Source organism: Ursus arctos, unplaced genomic scaffold (assembly GCF_023065955.2).
Source record: "Ursus arctos isolate Adak ecotype North America unplaced genomic scaffold, UrsArc2.0 scaffold_25, whole genome shotgun sequence".
Taxonomy (NCBI): domain Eukaryota; kingdom Metazoa; phylum Chordata; class Mammalia; order Carnivora; family Ursidae; genus Ursus; species Ursus arctos.
In genome coordinates, this window is record NW_026622930.1 from 40,083,943 (window position 1) to 40,102,429 (window position 18,487).

The window sequence follows — 18,487 nt, forward strand, 5'->3', positions numbered from 1 at the left end:
TCAAAACACATTACCCTTTGACTGCCTGGTGAACTCCTTGCCATCTTCAAGCTGTAGTTCATACTTGTTTGTGTATTGTTTGTCTTCCTTCATTGGCCTTTTAAACTTTATGAAAGTGGAGGCCTGTCTTGCTCACTGCTGTCTCACCAATGTCTGAAAACAGATAGGGACTTGATCAGTCTTAAATAGAGTAAGTTTTGACTATTTCCAAAAGGCAACAGGGAATCACCCAAAGATATTAATCATTAAAAAATTATAAACAGGTTTTTGTTTTAGAAAGGCACTATGGTTGCTTTAGGGGGTGGGAGGGAATGGAGAAAGCAAGACTGACCCTAAGAAATCTGATCATTGGAGTAAGCAAAAATGATGAAGGCCTGATTTGAGGTAGCATCAGTGGGGTTGGGAGGAGGTGAGGGATGTGAGACATGAGAGAACAGCAGGAATGGATAATCTACAGGATGCTATGACTGGGGGTGAGAGGTAGTGAAGGATGCCTCCCAGTTTCCCGCGTCAGAGATTCCACAGCTGGTGGTAATGTCTGGAACAATCACACAGTGTTACAGTTGTATGTTTACTTGTGGGTCTCTCCCCACTAGTCTGAAAGGGACCTTGCTAAAAGTCTTTGAATTAGCAGTGTAAGAAGAGCACCTATTGGGCACCCGGGTGGCTCAGTCGGTTAAGCAGCTGCCTTCAGCTCAGGTCACGATCCCAGGGTCCTGGGATCCAGTGGGCAGTTTGCTTCTCCCTCTCTCCCTGGCCCCCCTTATGCTCGCGTGCGCTCTCTCTCAAATAAATCTTTTTTAAAAAGAGCACCTATTATATGGGAGGCATATAATGAATGAACAAACACATGGAAAATACTAAACAGTACTTCTATGGCCCAATGAGAGGAATGCTTAATAGAAAGTCTACCTTTACTATTTTCTGCCTGCTCTTTCAAGAAGGCAAGGAAACAAGAGGAAACTGGCTTGGAAAACGAGATCACTGGCTTCTCAGCCGCTTTCTGCATATTGTACAACCAGGAAGCTGACAATAAAGTTTATTTGAGCGTCGACGTGCCCCGACGTGGCCCCGCCTCCCCCAGCCGGAGCCGCGATTGGTGGGCATTGGCCGGCTCCGCCGTTCCTAAGCCCCGATTGGCGAGGGCCGCCGTCATTTCGGAGCGTCCCGGCGCCTGCCCGCCCTTTCGCCGCGTCGCCGGTGCCTGCGCCGCCCGCTCCTCCTCGCCTGTCCTCTCCCGGCCGAAGCCCGGGAGACCAGAGCGAGACGCGGGGACCATGTTCCGACGCAAGCTGACGGCCCTCGACTACCACAACCCGGCTGGCTTCAACTGCAAAGGTGAGGCGGCGGCCCGTGGCCGGCCGCGCGTCGTGACCCCGCCGGCGGCCCCTTCCTCAGCGCCCCCACCCGGGCTCCCCACCCGGACCCTCCGCGGCCTTGTTTCCCTCGGGGGCTCCCCTGGCCCCTCTCTTCCCGGCCACCAAGCACGTGCTTTCCGCCCCCCGTGCTTGGCTTCGGAGCCCCCTCACCCACTTCTGCCTGGGCATTGCCACTGTGTGCACTTGCTAAACTCCAACCCCCCAGCCCACCCCCTCAGCACACGAGTATTCACTTTCTCACTTAGCTCTTCAACTCCATGGCTCCCCGGGTAATTGGGCGATACTTTAAGCACATGGCTGAAATCTGAGGAAGGTGCCGAGTAACTTGAAGACTAGTTCACTGTCCGCCAGGAACTAAGGGGTGACGGGGCGGGGGGCGTGCAGTCGGAGCCCACCCAGCAGTTTGAGATCAAGAGAGTGCACAGTCCAGTTCAGGACCAGCAGTGTTGGGATAAGCACACACAGTAACAGGCTTGTGGAGTCGTGCAAAAAAGTTAATGGCAGGTGATCAGGGCGGTTGAATTGTAAATGAAAAGGTATTGGGGATTTCCCAGCATTAAAATTTCAAAATGCGTTAATATTGCTACCCATGTTATTCAACTACCACTCACCACTACTCATGTCTTCCAGAGTTTCTGGCCTGTGGTAGACTAATAAGTGTGAAAGTGATCCCCTACAACGCAGGGTACTAAGACCATTGTATAGTTCTCAAGACTTCCTAATGGAAGCCTGAATTTGACATTGGAAATAATTTCTGAGCAGTATAAGGGTGTTTTGTTGATAGAAGCATATCAATGTATAGAACCTTGTTTTTCTCCTTTGCCTTTATTTAATAAAAAAGGGTCAGTGACAACAGAGCTTCGATATAGATTTGAATCTTTGGACTTCAGTTTTCTCATGTGTAAATTGGGGATATTACCTTCCTCAGGTGTGGGAGGATTAAATGAAATGAATGAGCTTTTCTGGTGTATGCCCTTATGACGGTAAATGACAGTGATATCTTCTATTCTTCTGTGTTGTCATTTAGTTTCTTGTATTTCACTATTACTTTGCTATAAGTTTAACTTTGCCCAGCCCTCCCTCATTCTCCCCCTCAAAGGAACTGGAATAATAACCAACACTTAAATAGCAAAACTATGTGCCAGACGCTGTTTTTATCTTTATTTTATCCTCATAACAACCCCAAGAGGTAGCTCCTATTATTCTCATTTCGTAACTCAAACTGAGGCACAAAAGTTTAAGGTGATTAGCTCAAGTTCGCACAACCACTGAGTGTAGCTAGAATATGAGCGCAGGCCAGAATTTGAACAGAACACTTGTTAATCTGTTCATCCAAAACCTGCACTTCAACTCCTGCTTCAAGCAGCTCAGTTAATTTACTATTTTTAAAAAAAAATCCACGAGACCATTTGTTTGTAAGAAGGAAGTGTTTTTATCTAGTGCTTCTAGAGATTTATGAGATATTTTTGTTGCAGATGAAACAGAATTTAGAAACTTTATTGTTTGGCTTGAAGACCAGAAAATCAGACACTACAAGATTGAAGACAGAGGTAATTTAAGAAACATCCACAGCAGTGACTGGCCCAAGTTCTTTGAAAAGGTAATGAAATAGGAAGTTAAATAATAGTAGTACAGAGAGCTTTTCTAAAAATTATATGATGACGGTTAAGCTTAAAATTAATTTGTTCTTTTAAAATAAGTAAAAATAGTAATGATCAGTGTTAGAAAAGCTGGATTTCAGGGATTTAACTTTTTAAATTATATTTGTATTTATTTATTTATTTATTTATTTATTTATTTTTAAAGATTTTATTTATTTATTTGACAGAGATAAGAGACAGCCAGTGAGAGAGGGAACACAAGCAGGGGGAATGGGAGAGGAAGAAGCAGGCTCATAGCGGAGGAGCCTGATGTGGGGCTCGATCCCATAACGCCGGGATCACGCCCTGAGCCGAAGGCAGACGCTTAACCGCTGTGCCACCCAGGCGCCCCTATATTTGTTTTTAAAGTAAATCATATCTTTTACAAGCTTTCAGTGTTAGAAAGTTTTGTCTGGAAACACTGTGAGGTTTCTTAAATAAATGGTGACTTGTATTCTGTAAATGGTACAGGTGGCCAAAATCAGACTTTTCCTTAAACCAAAAGGTAGCAATAACATACTTACTTTGTTAATAAGACACTGATGTGCTTAAAAACTAAGATTATTTCTCGTTTGTGGTTCTGTTAAACATACATAGATGTCCATTGTTGTGTACAATATAAATAATCCTGAAAAGGTCTGTATATGTATCTTATTTTTGTGGCTAGAATAATTTTCCCTTTGATTTAGTTTAATTGTAGTAACATTTTTGCAGAAAAGGCAAGTGTTTTCAAATTAGAATAAAAATCACATTTTCCAGTATCATTAATTACATTAAACATTTTAATCAGCTATATTACTTTGAAGAGTAAGATATTTTCCTTTAAAAATACAAGAAGTAACTGAATTTTTTATTTGCTATAGCAAAGTGATCAGGAACTTTCTCTTTAGAATCAGAGAGTTTATGAATTATGGAATTGTGTAAGTTACACACTAGCTCTATGACCACAGGCAAATTGTATTAAGCTTTCTGTCTCAGTGTTTTCATCAATAAATGGGATAACAGTGGTTCCTATGTCAGAGCAGTGGTATTGTTAATAAGTGATATATAGTTATGCCTGGCCCATAGCAAGTGCTATATGCTTCATTACTTCCCCTGCATATACTACCATTATTGCTACTACTGGATTATTTTCTTTTGCTCTTAAAAGGGTTTTTTGTGGGGTTTTTTGGTTTTGTTTTTGAAATTTTGGTATGTTTAGACTTATAAATATGTTGTTAGGATTTTATATTTGCTTATATCACATCTCATGACCCATTCATGTGTGCAAGACAGCACATAGTTTCACAGAAGGGTATTTGAAGAATATAAAAAAATTCTCTAATGAAAAACACCTAGAAGTGACAGTAAAGTAGGATAACTTAAATATATTGGACTTACAATCCAAATGGACATTATCTTTCAAGTTGGTCTCTTTGGAATGATGATGTCATTGTTTAAAGCATATTCATAACTTTTGGAATTACTTTTAGATCATGAGACATATTTTGAATATCTTTAATATTGGTAATTTTTTATAATTTGAAGGTGGATTTGTTTTTTGCACCATTACCAAATCTTGTGAATGAGGTGTTTTCTTTAAAGCAGCGGTATAAAATTTGGGGTTAGAAAATGAGTTATAGCTAGGGGCACCTGGGTGGCTCAGTCGTTAAGCGTCTGCCTTTGGCTCAGGGTGTGATCCCAGGGTTCTGGGATCGAGCCCCGCATCAGGCTCCCTGCTCTGCTGGGAGCCTGCTTCTTCCTCTCCCAGTCCCCCTGCTTGTGTTCCCTCTCTTCTCTGGCTGTCTCTCTCTCTGTCAAATAAATAAATAAAATCTTAAAAAAAGAAAGAAAAGAAAAAGAAAAACGAGTTACAGCTAAAAAGTACTGATTTATTAATTAGGCCCAAAGGGATTTCCAAAGGGGAGTTGCAGAAGTTTTGACTAATAGCATTATTCCTGGAATGAGATTTTAAGCTCCTAAAAGACCCATTTGAAGGACAGTGGTCACTTGGACATACAGCTTCTGGCAATCATCTAAAACACTTGGTTACATTCACCTGACTTACTCTATTCAGTGGCATTTCCATAATATGAAAGCTAAGGTTTAGATGATAATTGGTTTATTTGTATATTCTTCTTTTTAAAGTTTTGCTTGTTTTTTTTTTAACTGTTCCATGTGTTTTCAGACCTAGAATCAGAACATTTAGGTTCAAGTCCCAGATCTAAGTTGTGTAACTGTTTGCAAGTGTTAATATCTAGGCCTTTTTTCCTCATCTGTAAATTAAGGAAGTTGTTTTAGATCAGTGGCACCCTACCTGGAATCTGCAAAAGTAATTTCAAAAAGCATGATGGAAATACTTTTTTTCTTTAAGTGGTACACTTCAATGTTTCCTTCCTTTGGATTATATAATTGCATCAATAGTTTAGTAGTGTAAGTGTTGTTTATATTCTTTGAGATCCAAACCAAGATCTGTTTCAGCCCTACCATTTTTTTCGTTCTATAACATTATAGTAATAATGAAACTAGATATTTTTTTTCTTCACAGTATCTCAAAGATGTTAACTGTCCTTTCAAGATTCAAGATCGACAAGAAGCAATTGACTGGCTTCTTGGTTTAGCTGTTAGACTTGAATATGGAGATAATGGTATGTTTTGTGGGAAATGCGTGTTTTAAAGAGAGGAAGAGGAAAGGTGGGCAAAAGGAGTGTTAAAATGTAGGGAACTTAACAGTTTGAGTTTCTTTGTCTTACATTGTTTTACCTTTGGTTCATTATAAGTTTTATACATCCTCATTTCCCTTTTTAGCATCTATTGAAAAGCTTACTTTTGTAACAAGCCTCCCCCCCCCACCCCGTAACTCCCAAATTGTCTAGGAAAGAATTTTCTTTTCAAAAGTTATGGTCTTTTATCATAAAACATTAAAAGCAACTGTCTTTCGTTGGTATTTAGATTTTTCTTTTAGTATTTGGGAATGGTGTCTCCTGGTAGTTGTCTTCTCACAAAGTAACATTACATTGGTAGATTTGCTGTCTTTCACGGTTTGCACCTTAGCCTTCTGAGTTAAATTGTTAGAGTCCTACAATTGATAGGATTTCAGAGTGTTGGTTGCAGCAGGTAATTTCACAAGAGACTGAAATATACATCTAATTCCAATAGGTACTATAGGCCAAAATATGTTTATTATTTGTTTCATGTTTTATTATAGATACTTACATTATTGGACACTTTTGCATATTAGTACCTGTAGTAAAAAAAAAAAAAAAATTTCCAGTAAACTTGTGTTTCCTCTCATTAGACCATTTCATTTGGAAAGGCCTGCCAATGTCTAAATGCAAGATCCAATTATCTTACCTACATCCTCTGAGTTTTATTTTGTTCTCTTTTATGGGGCAGTCATGTCCTTTTCGTCTTCTGCTTTTGAAGCCTTTTTTTGTTGTTATTAAGGTTTATTTATTTTAGAGAGAGCATGCATGTGTGCATGTAAAGTTGGGGTGGAGAAAGAGACAGAAGGAAAGAACCTCAGGCCAACTCCCTGCTGAGTGTGGAGCCTGAGGTGGGGCCAGATCTCAGGACCCATGAGATCATGACCTGAGCTGAAACCCAAGAGTCAGATGCTTAACCAACTGAACCACCCAAGTGCCCCTTTTGAAGTCTTTTTGATCTTTGTCTTCTTTTTCCTCCCATTCCATCACCATCCATCTTTTCCAATATCTTTTCATCTTCATTCCCACAGCTGTTACCCTGGTTCAGGCTCTTGTCATTTTCTGCTAAGATTATTGTAGTATCTTTCAAACTCATCTCCTATTAGCATCATCTTCTCTTTTCATCCTCATGGCCCACCAGGCTTACTTTTGGAAACATAAATGTTTTAGAATGCTACACTTTGCTTTCAAAGAAAAGCTCCTATTACATACTCGGAAACACCATTGCTTTCCCTTTTTCTGCAAAAGGAGCTGCAGGTCCTTTGGCCTGGTATTCAAGGCCTTTGATAACTAGTGTCTAACCAGTATTCACATACTTGACATCCCAGCCAGACTATAAGAGTGCTGTTTCCTGTTTATGTCTTTTTTTCTCCCCTAGATTTCTTTGCTTACACTTTTCCTTGGCCATTATGCCATGTAAGTCTGTCTCTACACATCTAAATCCTGTGCATCCTTGTAAGATCCAGCTTAAATGCCACCTAGCAACAATAATATTTTTTCTCGATTTTCATAGCTTTTCACTCTATGCCATGTATACTTTTTATGTCATTTGTCACTTTCCATTTTACTTCTGTGTCTTATTTGCCTCATTAAGTTGTAAACTGACCCTCAGCTTTGTTTCCTGTGTAGTACCTCTGTTAGTTTCTTACTGATGCTGTAACAAATTACCACGAATTCAGTGACTTAAGACACGATTTGTTATCTTACAGTTTTGGAGGTCGGAAGTCTGACATCTGTCCTGCTGGACTAAAGTCATTTTGTCCACAGGGCTGGTCCCTTTTGGAGGCTTTATGGGAAGATCCATTTCTTTGTCTTTTTCGCCGCCTTGAGGCTGCTTGCATTCCTTGACTCTGGCTCGTTTATCTTCAGATTTACAGCATAGCATCTTCAAATCTTTCTTGTGACTCTGCTTCCATTGTCACATCTTCTCTGACTCTGTTCTTCATGCCTCCCTCTTATAAGGATGCTATGATTATTTTGAGCCCACCTGGATAATCCAGTATAATCCCCCATTTCAAGGTCCTTAATTTAATCACATCTGCAGAGTCCCTTTTGCCATGTAATGTAACATAATCATAGGTTCCAGGAATTGGGATAATGGACATCTTGGGGCTGGGAGGTGGGGAGGCAGGGGACCAGTCATGATTTTACTGCCACGGTGTCTGACATAGTTCTCAGATACAATAGATGTGTTTATGAGCTTTAATAAATGTTTGATGAATATAGTGTATGAATGTTTACGTCTCCTGATATGGAGCATCAACCGGCTGTTTTTTTGCTGGTTCCTCAGACTTAAATTTCAGAAGCCTTATGGCAGAAATCTTAAGGAAAGCTCTAAGACTTTCTTTACTTTCAATTTTAGTTTAGAAAGAAAATACTTGTGATTCTCCTCCTTTAATAAATGTAATTGTAAGCCTTGGTAGCATTAGTTGATTTTTAGGGTCTTTATTAGAATCTTTATCTGTTGTGGTCTGAGTCGGCAGAAACTCTGTGAGTTGGTTTGCAACAAAAATTTCTCCAGCTTTTCCAAAGTGTTTTTCAGTTATTCCCAAATAAAATTGTTTTCACATCTCAGTTTATTTCTGTTTTACCCTTTTTTTCGTTTTACTTGTCCTGTTTTTATGATGCTGCAATTTAGGTTACCTAGCTACCAAGAACAGTAGATACTGTATGATTGTGTGTCCCTACAGTTTACTGTAGCTCTTAAGTACATTTACCTATCAGTAATGGCATGGTCTTTTTTAGTAGAAAAACAAAACAAAACACAAATGAGTTTGTTTCTGAAATACGGTAAATTTTTTGATATTGAAAAATTGTAGTTGAATTTTATTTGAAACCTTAGTTGAATTATAGTTGAGAAGTAAGTAGTATTAAAAGTCTAAACAAGAAAACAAGTTTTTGTGTAATTTTTTGGAAAAGGTTTAAAGTAGTAATACTGTCCCTTATCAGTAGGAGGTGCTGTTGTTCTTTTGTTTTACCTTAATACGTTGCATTCTTGACCTTTAAGGTATTTAAATTTTTTATTATTTGATGAAACCGTTGTGGATTTTTATTTGTGCCTTAACATTTTTTATTTAAATCCTTTTATTAGCTTCTCAGTTAAGGTGATTAAAATCTGACTTAAATGTTTCTCTTTTAACTTCTTTGACAATTTCAGATTTACAAAAGTTGCAGAATAGTACAAAGAATTTTCACATTTCCATATTTTGCAATTATTAACGTTTTAGTTCACTTGCCTTATTGTCCGTGTACACATATACACTAATGTAATTTTTCTCAACCGTTTGATAATAAGTTGTAAATGATTCTTTTCTCCTTACATACTTTAATGCACATTTCAAAAAAAAAAACACTGTCTTACATAATTACAGTATAGTACTGATTCAGTACTGTTATGTATAGCTATCATTCACATTTCACAAGTTGTCTCAGTAATGTTCTTTAGAAAAACAAAAAACAAAAGCAATCCTGGACCATGGGTTGCATTCAGTTATTTTATCTCTTTAGCCTCCTATCATCTGGAACATTTACTCAATCATATTTTGTCATTATTTGTGTTTCCTGATGCTGACATTTATTTTGTAGAATGTCTCTTGGTTTAGGTTTATTTGATGTTTCTTCATAAATAGATTCAAAGTTTGTACTTTTGTTAAGAATAACATAGAAGTAATGTGTTCTTTTAAGTTAGTGATATGCTGTGTTACTGGTCATGTTGTTCTGATCACTTCAATAAGGTTTCTCCACTGTAAAGTTAATATTTTCCCCTCTGTAATAAATACGTATCTTGTGGGGAGATACTTTGAGATGATGTCAGTATGCTTTTGCTCCTCAAACTTTACCTCTGCCTTTAGCTTCGGCTTGATTCTTCTTGCCTGAGTCAATTATTATGCTGATGATGATTGCTAGAGGTTTTTCTAATTTCATCATTAGTTATACATTTATTTGTTGGCTTTTTACTGTAAAGAGGAGCTTTCCCCTCTCTCCAGTATCTCTCCAATTTATGTTTGTTTATTTAAATTAGTGTAGATATGTGGATTCTTATTTTACTCAGCATAATGTTTTTTGTTGTATATTTTGATGTTTACGCTGTTCCAGTTTTGGCCAGTGGGAATTCCTTCCAGCTAACCCCTGTCTGACTTAAAGTTTAATGCTTTTAGTTTCCCTCTTGTTTCATTTATAAATCACAGAAGCACTATAACCAGAGGTGGCATTTTGGGCATTAAGTTTAGTGAATTATTATTAAATACTTGTAAAGTCTTTTAAGTATTGTTAAGTATTTCTCAAGTAAAAGTAATAAAACCGGCCTTTGGAATTCTGAGTTTCAGGTCTCCATAGAATTAGTTTAGGTTTGTATATGATGGTGTGTTTGAAGTGCTGATTTTTTTGGAAGGTAAGGTTTTTGGATTCCGTATTTGGCGTTCAAAAGATTTGGAAAGAAACTTTTTAGTGAGTTTGTGTTTAGTCTCATGTAACCTATACTTACCTTCCTCCCATTCTTCTACCCCTGCTAAGTTTCTGAGCAAGCTGTAAATGCACACCCTCTCTCCTCAAACTTAGATGGTGTTTGAAATGTCTTCCTTTTAGCAATGTTAAGAGAGATTTGTATAGATATTTCAGTAATCATTTTAGCTTAATCGGAAAGCTACAGTCGTATTGTCTTCTGATGGATTTTTTATAGCATAAAACAACTTTGGATGAGTTATCGTAAGCTTATAATCAGTTTGGCTCAGTTAAATTCAGTAAATAAGCAATGTTTATTTTACCTTAAGGTACAGTTCTACAAATTATATTTTTGTCTGCGTTTACAGCTGAAAAATACAAGGACTTGGTACCTGATAATACAAAAAATGCTGACAATGCAGCTAAAAATGCAGAGCCATTGATCAATTTGGATGGTAAGTATTTAAGTGCATAAAAATGATCAGCATTTCTGGTCCCTTCAATGTTTTTTATTTCCTAGAATGAGGAAGCCTGGGTTTACTTGGTTGTAGTAAATTAAGAATGCTTTATGTCGGTGTTTAATTCTGTGGTGTTTTTTATTATCATTTACAATATGTTTTCTCCCAGCTCTTATACCTGAATGCTGTTATTTGATCTCTTCATACTAATTTGGGGTTTTGATTTGTATTTAATCATGGTGGTGATTGTTTGCCTTCCTGGATGCATAAAATATTTTTTCTACTCTAATGACATGAGACAAATGGTAAAAATTTTTCATTATTTTCACTTCCAGATGCCTTTAAGTCTCTTTTTAAGTATAAAGATTCTAATTCTATTATAATAATTATTCATTCATGACAGATTCATTGTGACCTATAATTTACAAGTTACTTGTAGGAATTAATAAACTGCTTACCCTTACAGGTTAATACGCTGCTTGGACAGACTGCTGCTGCTTAGAGAACAGGTTTTGGGAAAATTGTCCATTGAAGCGGTCTAGTTTAAAATTAATAGCTTTGGGCAGAAATATGATTTAAAAGTGCTACATAAATGTACCTTGCAGGAAAAGTTACAGCACAGTCCTAACGTGAGTTAACTGAGTCACTCATTGGTTTGTTCAGTGTGGCTGATCTAATAGGGAACCGGTTGATCTCATCAGTTTACCTAATCGTCAGTGTCCCTACTAGACTGCTCTTAGCAGCAGCAGTTTTAAAAACGAAGAGATATTTTTGTTATTGGAAAATTAAAAATGTTTTTTGTAACTTTATATGCTTACATATATGTCTGTAATTATATGCTTGCAGAGCTATAAGTTTCCACTTTTAATCTTTTATAGTAAATAATCCTGATTTTAAGGCTGGTGTAATGGCTTTGGCTAACCTTCTTCAGATTCAGCGTCATGATGATTACCTGGTAATGCTTAAGGTTAGTTTCATGTTCTTGATTCTTGACAAATTTTGTATGTAGAAGAAAAACCTCATTTTCTAAAAATTACCTATGTTTGATATGTAGATACATGGCTAAATGACTGAAATGTGGAGGGATGGGGGACTTAAAGCAGATTTCATGATTTCATCTGTTTTAGATTATCTCATAACAATTCATGTCCAAGCGTGTTTACTTTGTGCCTGCTTCTGTGCGCAGTCTTTGGGAAAGATGATTTCATTCAGTCCTCCCCCGAATCCTGGAGGTAGTGGAGGTAGATGCTGATATCCTTTCATTTTAGTATGAAGAAATTGAGACCTAAAGAGAATAGATAATGTCCAAGATGACACAGAAAATGGGAGAGCCAGGATTTTAATCTAGGCATTCTGACCACGTGGTCCATTCTTTTTCCTGTATCTCCATACTTCTATTTAATCGGTCCTTTTAAAGATTTGTGATCTGTATTCACTAAGATAATAGAAAATGCCAAATGAGTCATGGTGGATTTGGTCAAAAATGTATGCCTCCAAATTTCTTTGAGGACTGAATGTTTTTGTTTTCCTAGTGCTCCATCCTACATAGGCCACTCAATTCATACCTGCACTTCAGGGGACCCAGTGATCTGAAAGAGGTCTCTTATTTCTAAGAGGAAAAATACACTCTTACTTCAGAAAATTATGTCACGTAATTGTGATAGTACAATGGGCTGGGATATGGGGAAGGGAGTAGTATTTAAAATACTTAAGATTCCAGACTTAGATATTATTATAGAAATTATTACTGATTTTATGAGAAATTGAGCATTTGACTATACCTTATACGTGTAAATCACCTTAATCTGCTTTGCAGTAGATATAATAAATTCCATTCTGACTACGAGAGATTAGCCATAACTTACTCTACTTTTTAGAATTGTATGTACTAAATGATAGTAAAAGAGAAAAACTAGATTATTATAATTCTCTATACTGAATCTGCATGTTAACTCAGATTTTCTCAACTCAGATTGGATGCCAAGAGACAAAAAGTTGGGTCACGTGGCTGGCTTAGTCAGTAGAGCACATGACTCTTGATCTCAGGGTCATGTGTTTGAGCCCCACTTTGGGTGTAGATATTACTTAAATGAATAAATAAATTAGAACTTCTTAAAAAGAGACAAAAAGTTGTTTTTATTGAAATTTAGCTCTTTCAAAGGCTTGTTCCTTACTCAGTTATGTAAATTGCTTTGGCACTGAGAAGACAAATAGACTAGCATATTTGGGATGCTTTTGTTAGTCTTTAAAAACCCAAAGGGAAAAGTATAAATCAGCAATAATCAAAAGCTTTATAAAATTGTAAGTTGCATGTTTGGAGTTATTTTAAGAACCAAACAATCCATGACAACGTGGAAAACATCTTGATAGGTTTGCCACGTGTGAGAATTGATATATTGACTATTTGGCAACAGGACTGATTAATAAATTTGTGACTCCTATTAAAGACTGGTTTAATGGTTCCTTTTAAATGTAGCATTCGGCTTGTTATATTAATTTTTTAAGTTTTTGCATTTGAGTTACTGTTGTTATTCACTAAAATTCCTTTTAAAAAAATCTTATTTTTTGAGCGTGTGTTGGTGCGTGAATGCACTTGTATCTGCCATAATAAAATGCATTGGTGATGAAGAAAAACTGTGTTGTATGAGAGATCTGAAAACATTTTACTATAATTAAGTGAAAAAAATCAAGGACACTGTGTATGATATGCTACCCTTTGTGTCAAGAGTTTGCGTGTGTGTGCGCGTTTATGCTTGAGCTTGCTTGTAATAGAATCCTTGTAGGGATTCACAGTAATCTGGTTCCAGTGACTGGAGGGATGGTTGAGGCAGGGGTAGGAAGGAGACCTTTTTTTTTTTTCTTTAACCACGTATCCTTTGTTTAAAATTTTTTTTCATGCATATAAATTACCTGTTCCAAAAAATGCTTTTAATTGTGAGCATCTTTCCACATTATAAAGTATTAAAATGACAACTTTAATTCTTTCAGCAGTTTTGTTTTTAATTTATTGGCGAATTTTGTTAATGAACTAGGTAAATCTAACTTTATCAAATTGGGTATCCTTATTCTCTAGACTCAGACCAGAAAAGATGAACAGCCAATTAAAAAAAACTGTTTTTGTGTTTCTCAGGCAATTCGCATTTTGGTCCAGGAGCGCCTGACACAGGATGCAGTTGCTAAAGCAAATCAAACGAAAGAGGTATGCGCTATTCTGTAAATAAATTTCCGATTAATAATGAAAGTTTCTTCTGGTATCGTCATGAGTTCAAGTTTGGTATGTATCTGCTTAAGATAACCGTTCTTTGTCAGAACTGCCCAGAGAAAGGGTAGCTTATTTCAGTGGGATTGAATTTGATTCATAAGCAAGTTACAGCCATTTTTGAGTGAAAAATAAACTTATCTCACTTCATACCTTAAAGCAGCTATCAATAGCACGCCCACAGTCTACCAGCACAAACCACTGCACGTGCCCAGTTTAAGAGAATTTACCTTGTAAAATTTATTGGGTTATTTTGACGAATTGCTAGAAAGTAGAACACGCATTGTTTTTCTTACCGATTTCCTTCTTTTGACTTAAATCCTGTGCCTTCTCTTTTGTTTCTTCAGAGAAATCTGTTCTCATTCTATTCACATTTCCTAGCATCACTTATGAGAAAGTAACTTACTTAAGGCCACCGAGTTGGTAAGTGGTTGAGCTCAGGCAGTCTGACTGGAGAGCCAGTGCTCTTACAGTAGTTGGGGACAACGGTCTGTATGTGAAGGCCTACATGAGCTAGTTGGCCAGCCCAGGTGAAGGGGTAGGGGCATAGAGGCTATATTAGACTATAAGTTTCTGGGTACAGGTGACTGCATCTGTCATCTTTCAGTCCTGCTTTGTAGGCTGAGGAAACTATACACCATAACTATTTTTCCCTGAATTCTGCGATATTTTAGATGAAGTGCACTAGAAATCCAAATGCCCCCTAAAGTCTCACTGACTGTGGACAGTGCAGAGAATGTCCTCAGGGGTGAGCAGCAGTAGCTGCAGGTGTCTGATAATGCTTCTTGTTGTGCATAGATACTGCAATGAATGTCTTGGGCACAAGGGACATTCTAGATTCTGGTCCTTTTTTTGTCTCCCCTAATTCCCCAGTGTCTTTCGTCTTCTGATCCCATCTTTAGCAAGGCCCAGCAGTGTGAAATGGTTATTAATGCCAGGGCAATGTAGTCCACCGTGAAAGACACTGTTTGTTTTAAATGCTCTTCTTATTGCTTATTAATTATGTATGAATCAGGCCACTGGAAATTGGATTAAAGATCGGTTTCTTTCACCCACACTGTAGAACAGACAGTAAATTGTTCTGGCATAATAAAATCATTCATTCATTCATTCAGGAAAACTATGCCTTCGGTTTGAAGGCAGTGCAAATAAGGGCATAGCCAGATCTTTTTGCTCTTGTTTACAAAGTAAAATTTTATTTTCAGTGCTCCAAGTCTTTAGTGTCACCTCAAAGTATCATGCTATATAGTAATACAGAGGAGAAGTTCTTACAGTAAGTGTTCTTGTTTATAATCATAACTAGCATTTGGGGCATTTGGTCAAGGTCTTTGGGTTAGTTGTTCCTTGGTGGTCTGTTGGCAAGTAAAATGAAAACAAGACTGACATAGAAAGCCACTCAGTGCAATTCTGCTTGTTAGTTTTGCTTGCTGAATTTACATACCTGTATATTTTTTCATTTATTTAATGTAGTATTATTTTAAAGCAGTTGGAGCCTCAGTAGATTTGCATTATTAGGCAAGAATTGAGTAGTAACAGCTTAGCATTTTGTAACATTGAAAGTAGAGATTTTATATAGTATGATCAGCAGAGTTTAGACTGCCTGTTCTTGTCACTGTGAACTCCATAGAGTTTGGCATCATGGTCGCCATCTTTGGCATACCTCTGTTAGAGGTACTGACAGGGTTAACTAAATGGTTTAGAGTCTGTTCATTTTCCTAGATTTCGGAGTAACTTCCAAATGAACTGTTATTGAAAGTTAAATTATATATAGGTAATCTGGTAATCATGCTAACTGAAAAAAATAATATAAATTTTAGATTTTATATAAAGACAAATTAATGTGCTCAGAAATACTGAAAGTAATCCTATTCCATTTGCCCTGTACTCTGCTGCTTACTGTAGGTAGAATAGGATAGCAGCAGCCCTGCTCGGCTGCAGTGACGGCATAGCCGTAAAAGGAGCTACTGAATTATATGCCTAGTCTTAGAGCGAATGGGTGATGGAACTAGCTTCCCACTCCATGCAGAGGCCATTCTTTCACGTATCAAAAGGCAAATCTAGAGAAAATTCCCCGACACCCCCCCCCTTGCCACTGCAGCTAAAAGGGTCAACGGAATAGCTAGCTGATTTTCAGTTACAGATGAGAAAAGAACATGATTCTTAACTATAAAGTTTTGTCTTTTTTTTTTAAAGGGCTTGCCTGTTGCTTTAGACAAACATATTCTTGGTTTTGACACAGGAGGTGAGTGATTTTGTTTGAATTCAAACTTTTTAGAGACTAGGTGAATATTTGGGGGAGAAATGGGCAAGTAAATGGTCTTGAATACTGATTAATGCAGTTTTCTTATAAAATAGATGCAGTTCTTAATGAAGCTGCTCAAATTCTGCGATTGCTGCATATAGAAGAGCTCAGAGAGCTACAGACAAAAATTAATGAAGCCATAGTAGCTGTTCAGGCAATTATTGCTGATCCAAAGACAGACCACAGACTGGGCAAGGTTGGAAGATGAACGTTTTAGGATTTCAGCTTCTCACCTACTTAGTACCATGGTAACCATGTACCCTGCGGCATGTGTTTTACCATCATTGCTTTTTCTTTAATAAAGTTGAGAAGAGTGGATTTTTTTTTTTGACTGTTATGTTTGTGTATCTATATAATTAATCATCCTCTTTCGTGGTTGAGGTACATGCCAACCCCCAGCTTTGTTATATAGACAGTACAGATCCTCAGATCATAGGAAAACTTAAAATATTTTATTGGAGTAATCTAGAAAATTTGAGAATTGTTACATCTTTGGTATTTATAAATGTAGTAACTTCTGTGGGTAACTATAGAGAGACTTAACAGGATCAGAAGATACAAATCGAAACATTCTAGCACCTTTTAATATAAATAGAAATGCAGTGATGCAGAGGTAAAAACAAAAACACACACAAAAAACTTAGAACTTTTGCTGGGAAACTATAAATAAGTTGGTTTTTCCCCCGCTAGTTCTGCATAGCCTTCTCTAGGTCAAGGCTTATGATCTTCGGGATTGTGTCTTTATACTGATAACCTTGCTTTAATTTCTTGGCCAGAAAGAATCCTTAGCAAAAATTTAGATTTAGGGTCTTAACATACTCTAATTGGTTCTTAGTTGAATGATTTGACCTTTTAAATGATAGAAATGTTTATAAAAATTGCTTTAATAAGCAATAATTAAAATTGTTACTTTTTTAAACTTGTAGTAACTTTTGTTTTTCAAAATACAGTAGTAAAGATTGAGGTATAAACTTTTCACAAGATACATCGTCTTTTTGTTCTGAAAGTGTTCATCTTGTAAGACCAATTCCTTTTTCACTTTCTTCACCTTTGCAGTAAATGTTCTTTAGGGTCCAGATTCTGATTGTAAACTCCAAGTCCTTTATGATGCCATGTTTACTTTCTTCCTGTGAGGGGAGGTAGAAGGAACACTAGGTAAATATTTTATAACCCAGTTGCAACAGCAAGTATTTTAAAGGGGAAATATCCTAATAGGCTGACCTTTTTTGTGTAGACATAGGGGTTAATAGTCTTTACTACCCTGTGTATTGACCATTAACTTTTCCACTCGAAGTGGCTGTCACTGGTGGCAATGTCTGTGGTAGCAGCCGTATTTGGGCCAAGGGTAATCCTTCCCTGCTGGTCCAAAGGAGTAGCCTGAGCATTTTATTTACCTGTTGGGCAGTAGGGGTAGACTGCAGTTATCCCATAGAGATGAGATCGTTGCTCTGGGAGATACTCATCAGTAAACTGGCCGCTGTCTCTATTTACTGATATAACACCATCCCTGGTAACAGAAAGGAAGAGTAAATTCGTGGGATTTAAGTTGGGATAGAAAAAAAAGTCACTTTCAAGAGAATTTCTGCTAGCTAGCCTTCTAGAATGACTTTTTTAAATTTAACCAAATGTGTTTTGACTCATTTAGATTTGAAGATTTTCTGTATCCGTGGCTGTCAAAGTGGTCCCCAGACCAGCATCACTGGGAACTTGCTAGAAGTGTAAATTCTTGGACCTCAATTCAGACCTACTGAATCAGGAATTATGGGATGGGACCCAGCGATATGTTTTAACAGTCCTTTGGAATGATTCTGATGCCATCCTAAAATTTTGAGAACCACTGGTAAAATCAGTGCTTCCCAACCCTTGCTGAACAAATTACTTGAGGATCTGTTAAAATACTGATGCCTGGGCCTCCTGCCAGACCAATTAAATCAACACTGCAAGGGATGGGGTAGAGGGGCTTAGACATCTAGATACGTTTTTAATGTTTCTCCTTGGAGAACTAGTCTAAATTACAGTACTTCTCCTTCTCCCAGGTGGACAACGAAAATGTCCATGATGTCATTTTTTTTTAAAAACCAATTTAAATCATACAGCTAATATAGCTCATGGTACCACTTAAGTGTAGTCTTTTATTCTCTGAAGATCAAATTTAGATTAATGCACTTCCTTTTTTGGATAGTTTAGTATCAGCTCTTCCACTTCTAAGCAACACCATTAAGTAGGATTTTTAAAAGCAATGACACTTGAACAATGTTATCTACTAATTAAGAGATAATGAAAACTTCAGTGAAGAGCTTAATTACTAAAGTCATCAGTGCCATT

General features: G+C 37.3%; 2 protein-coding genes across 6 annotated transcripts in view; one reads left to right on the forward strand and one right to left on the reverse strand.

Moving 5' to 3' along the window:
• The first annotated feature begins 1,166 nt into the window (after positions 1-1,166).
• On the forward strand, positions 1,167-16,480 carry RTRAF (RNA transcription, translation and transport factor). 2 transcript variants are annotated; one of them, XM_026480392.4, is made up of 8 exons: positions 1,168-1,338; positions 2,855-2,979; positions 5,547-5,646; positions 10,512-10,598; positions 11,480-11,568; positions 13,732-13,800; positions 16,054-16,102; positions 16,216-16,480. In XM_026480392.4, exons 1-8 carry the CDS (start codon positions 1,278-1,280, stop codon positions 16,368-16,370), a joined length of 735 nt encoding a protein of 244 aa, XP_026336177.1. In that variant the 5' UTR covers positions 1,168-1,277; the 3' UTR covers positions 16,371-16,480. The 2 variants fall into 2 exon arrangements, with proteins under 2 accessions (XP_057174466.1, XP_026336177.1); XM_057318483.1 differs by lacking the exons at positions 16,054-16,102; positions 16,216-16,480 and adding an exon at positions 15,066-15,152 and having other exon boundaries at positions 1,167-1,338.
• The window catches only part of NID2 (nidogen 2), a 59,436-nt gene continuing 55,976 nt past the window's right edge, over positions 15,028-18,487 (reverse strand). For 2 of the 4 annotated variants that reach the window (XM_026480390.4, XM_026480388.4), the window contains 2 exons: positions 17,557-17,669; positions 15,028-17,289 (listed from right to left, as the gene is read on the reverse strand). In XM_026480390.4, coding sequence (XP_026336175.2) covers positions 17,279-17,289; positions 17,557-17,669 — 124 coding nt within the window. In that variant the 3' untranslated portion in view covers positions 15,028-17,278. Of the gene's footprint in view, positions 17,290-17,548; positions 17,670-18,487 lie in introns of those variants that run through there. The other 2 variants (XM_026480391.4, XM_026480389.4) reach the window with 1 other exon arrangement.

What these genes read in the sequence shown, in the direction of transcription:
- RTRAF (XM_026480392.4), top strand. Translation starts at nt 1,278, where the DNA reads ATGTTCCGACGCAAGCTGACGGCCCTCGACTACCACAACCCGGCTGGC. An exon ending in GCCATTGATCAATTTGGATG is followed by an intron (nt 10,599 to 11,479) that starts GTAAGTATTTAA and finishes AATCTTTTATAG; the next exon opens with TAAATAATCCTGATTTTAAG. An exon ending in AAGCAAATCAAACGAAAGAG is followed by an intron (nt 13,801 to 16,053) that starts GTATGCGCTATT and finishes TTTTTTTTAAAG; the next exon opens with GGCTTGCCTGTTGCTTTAGA.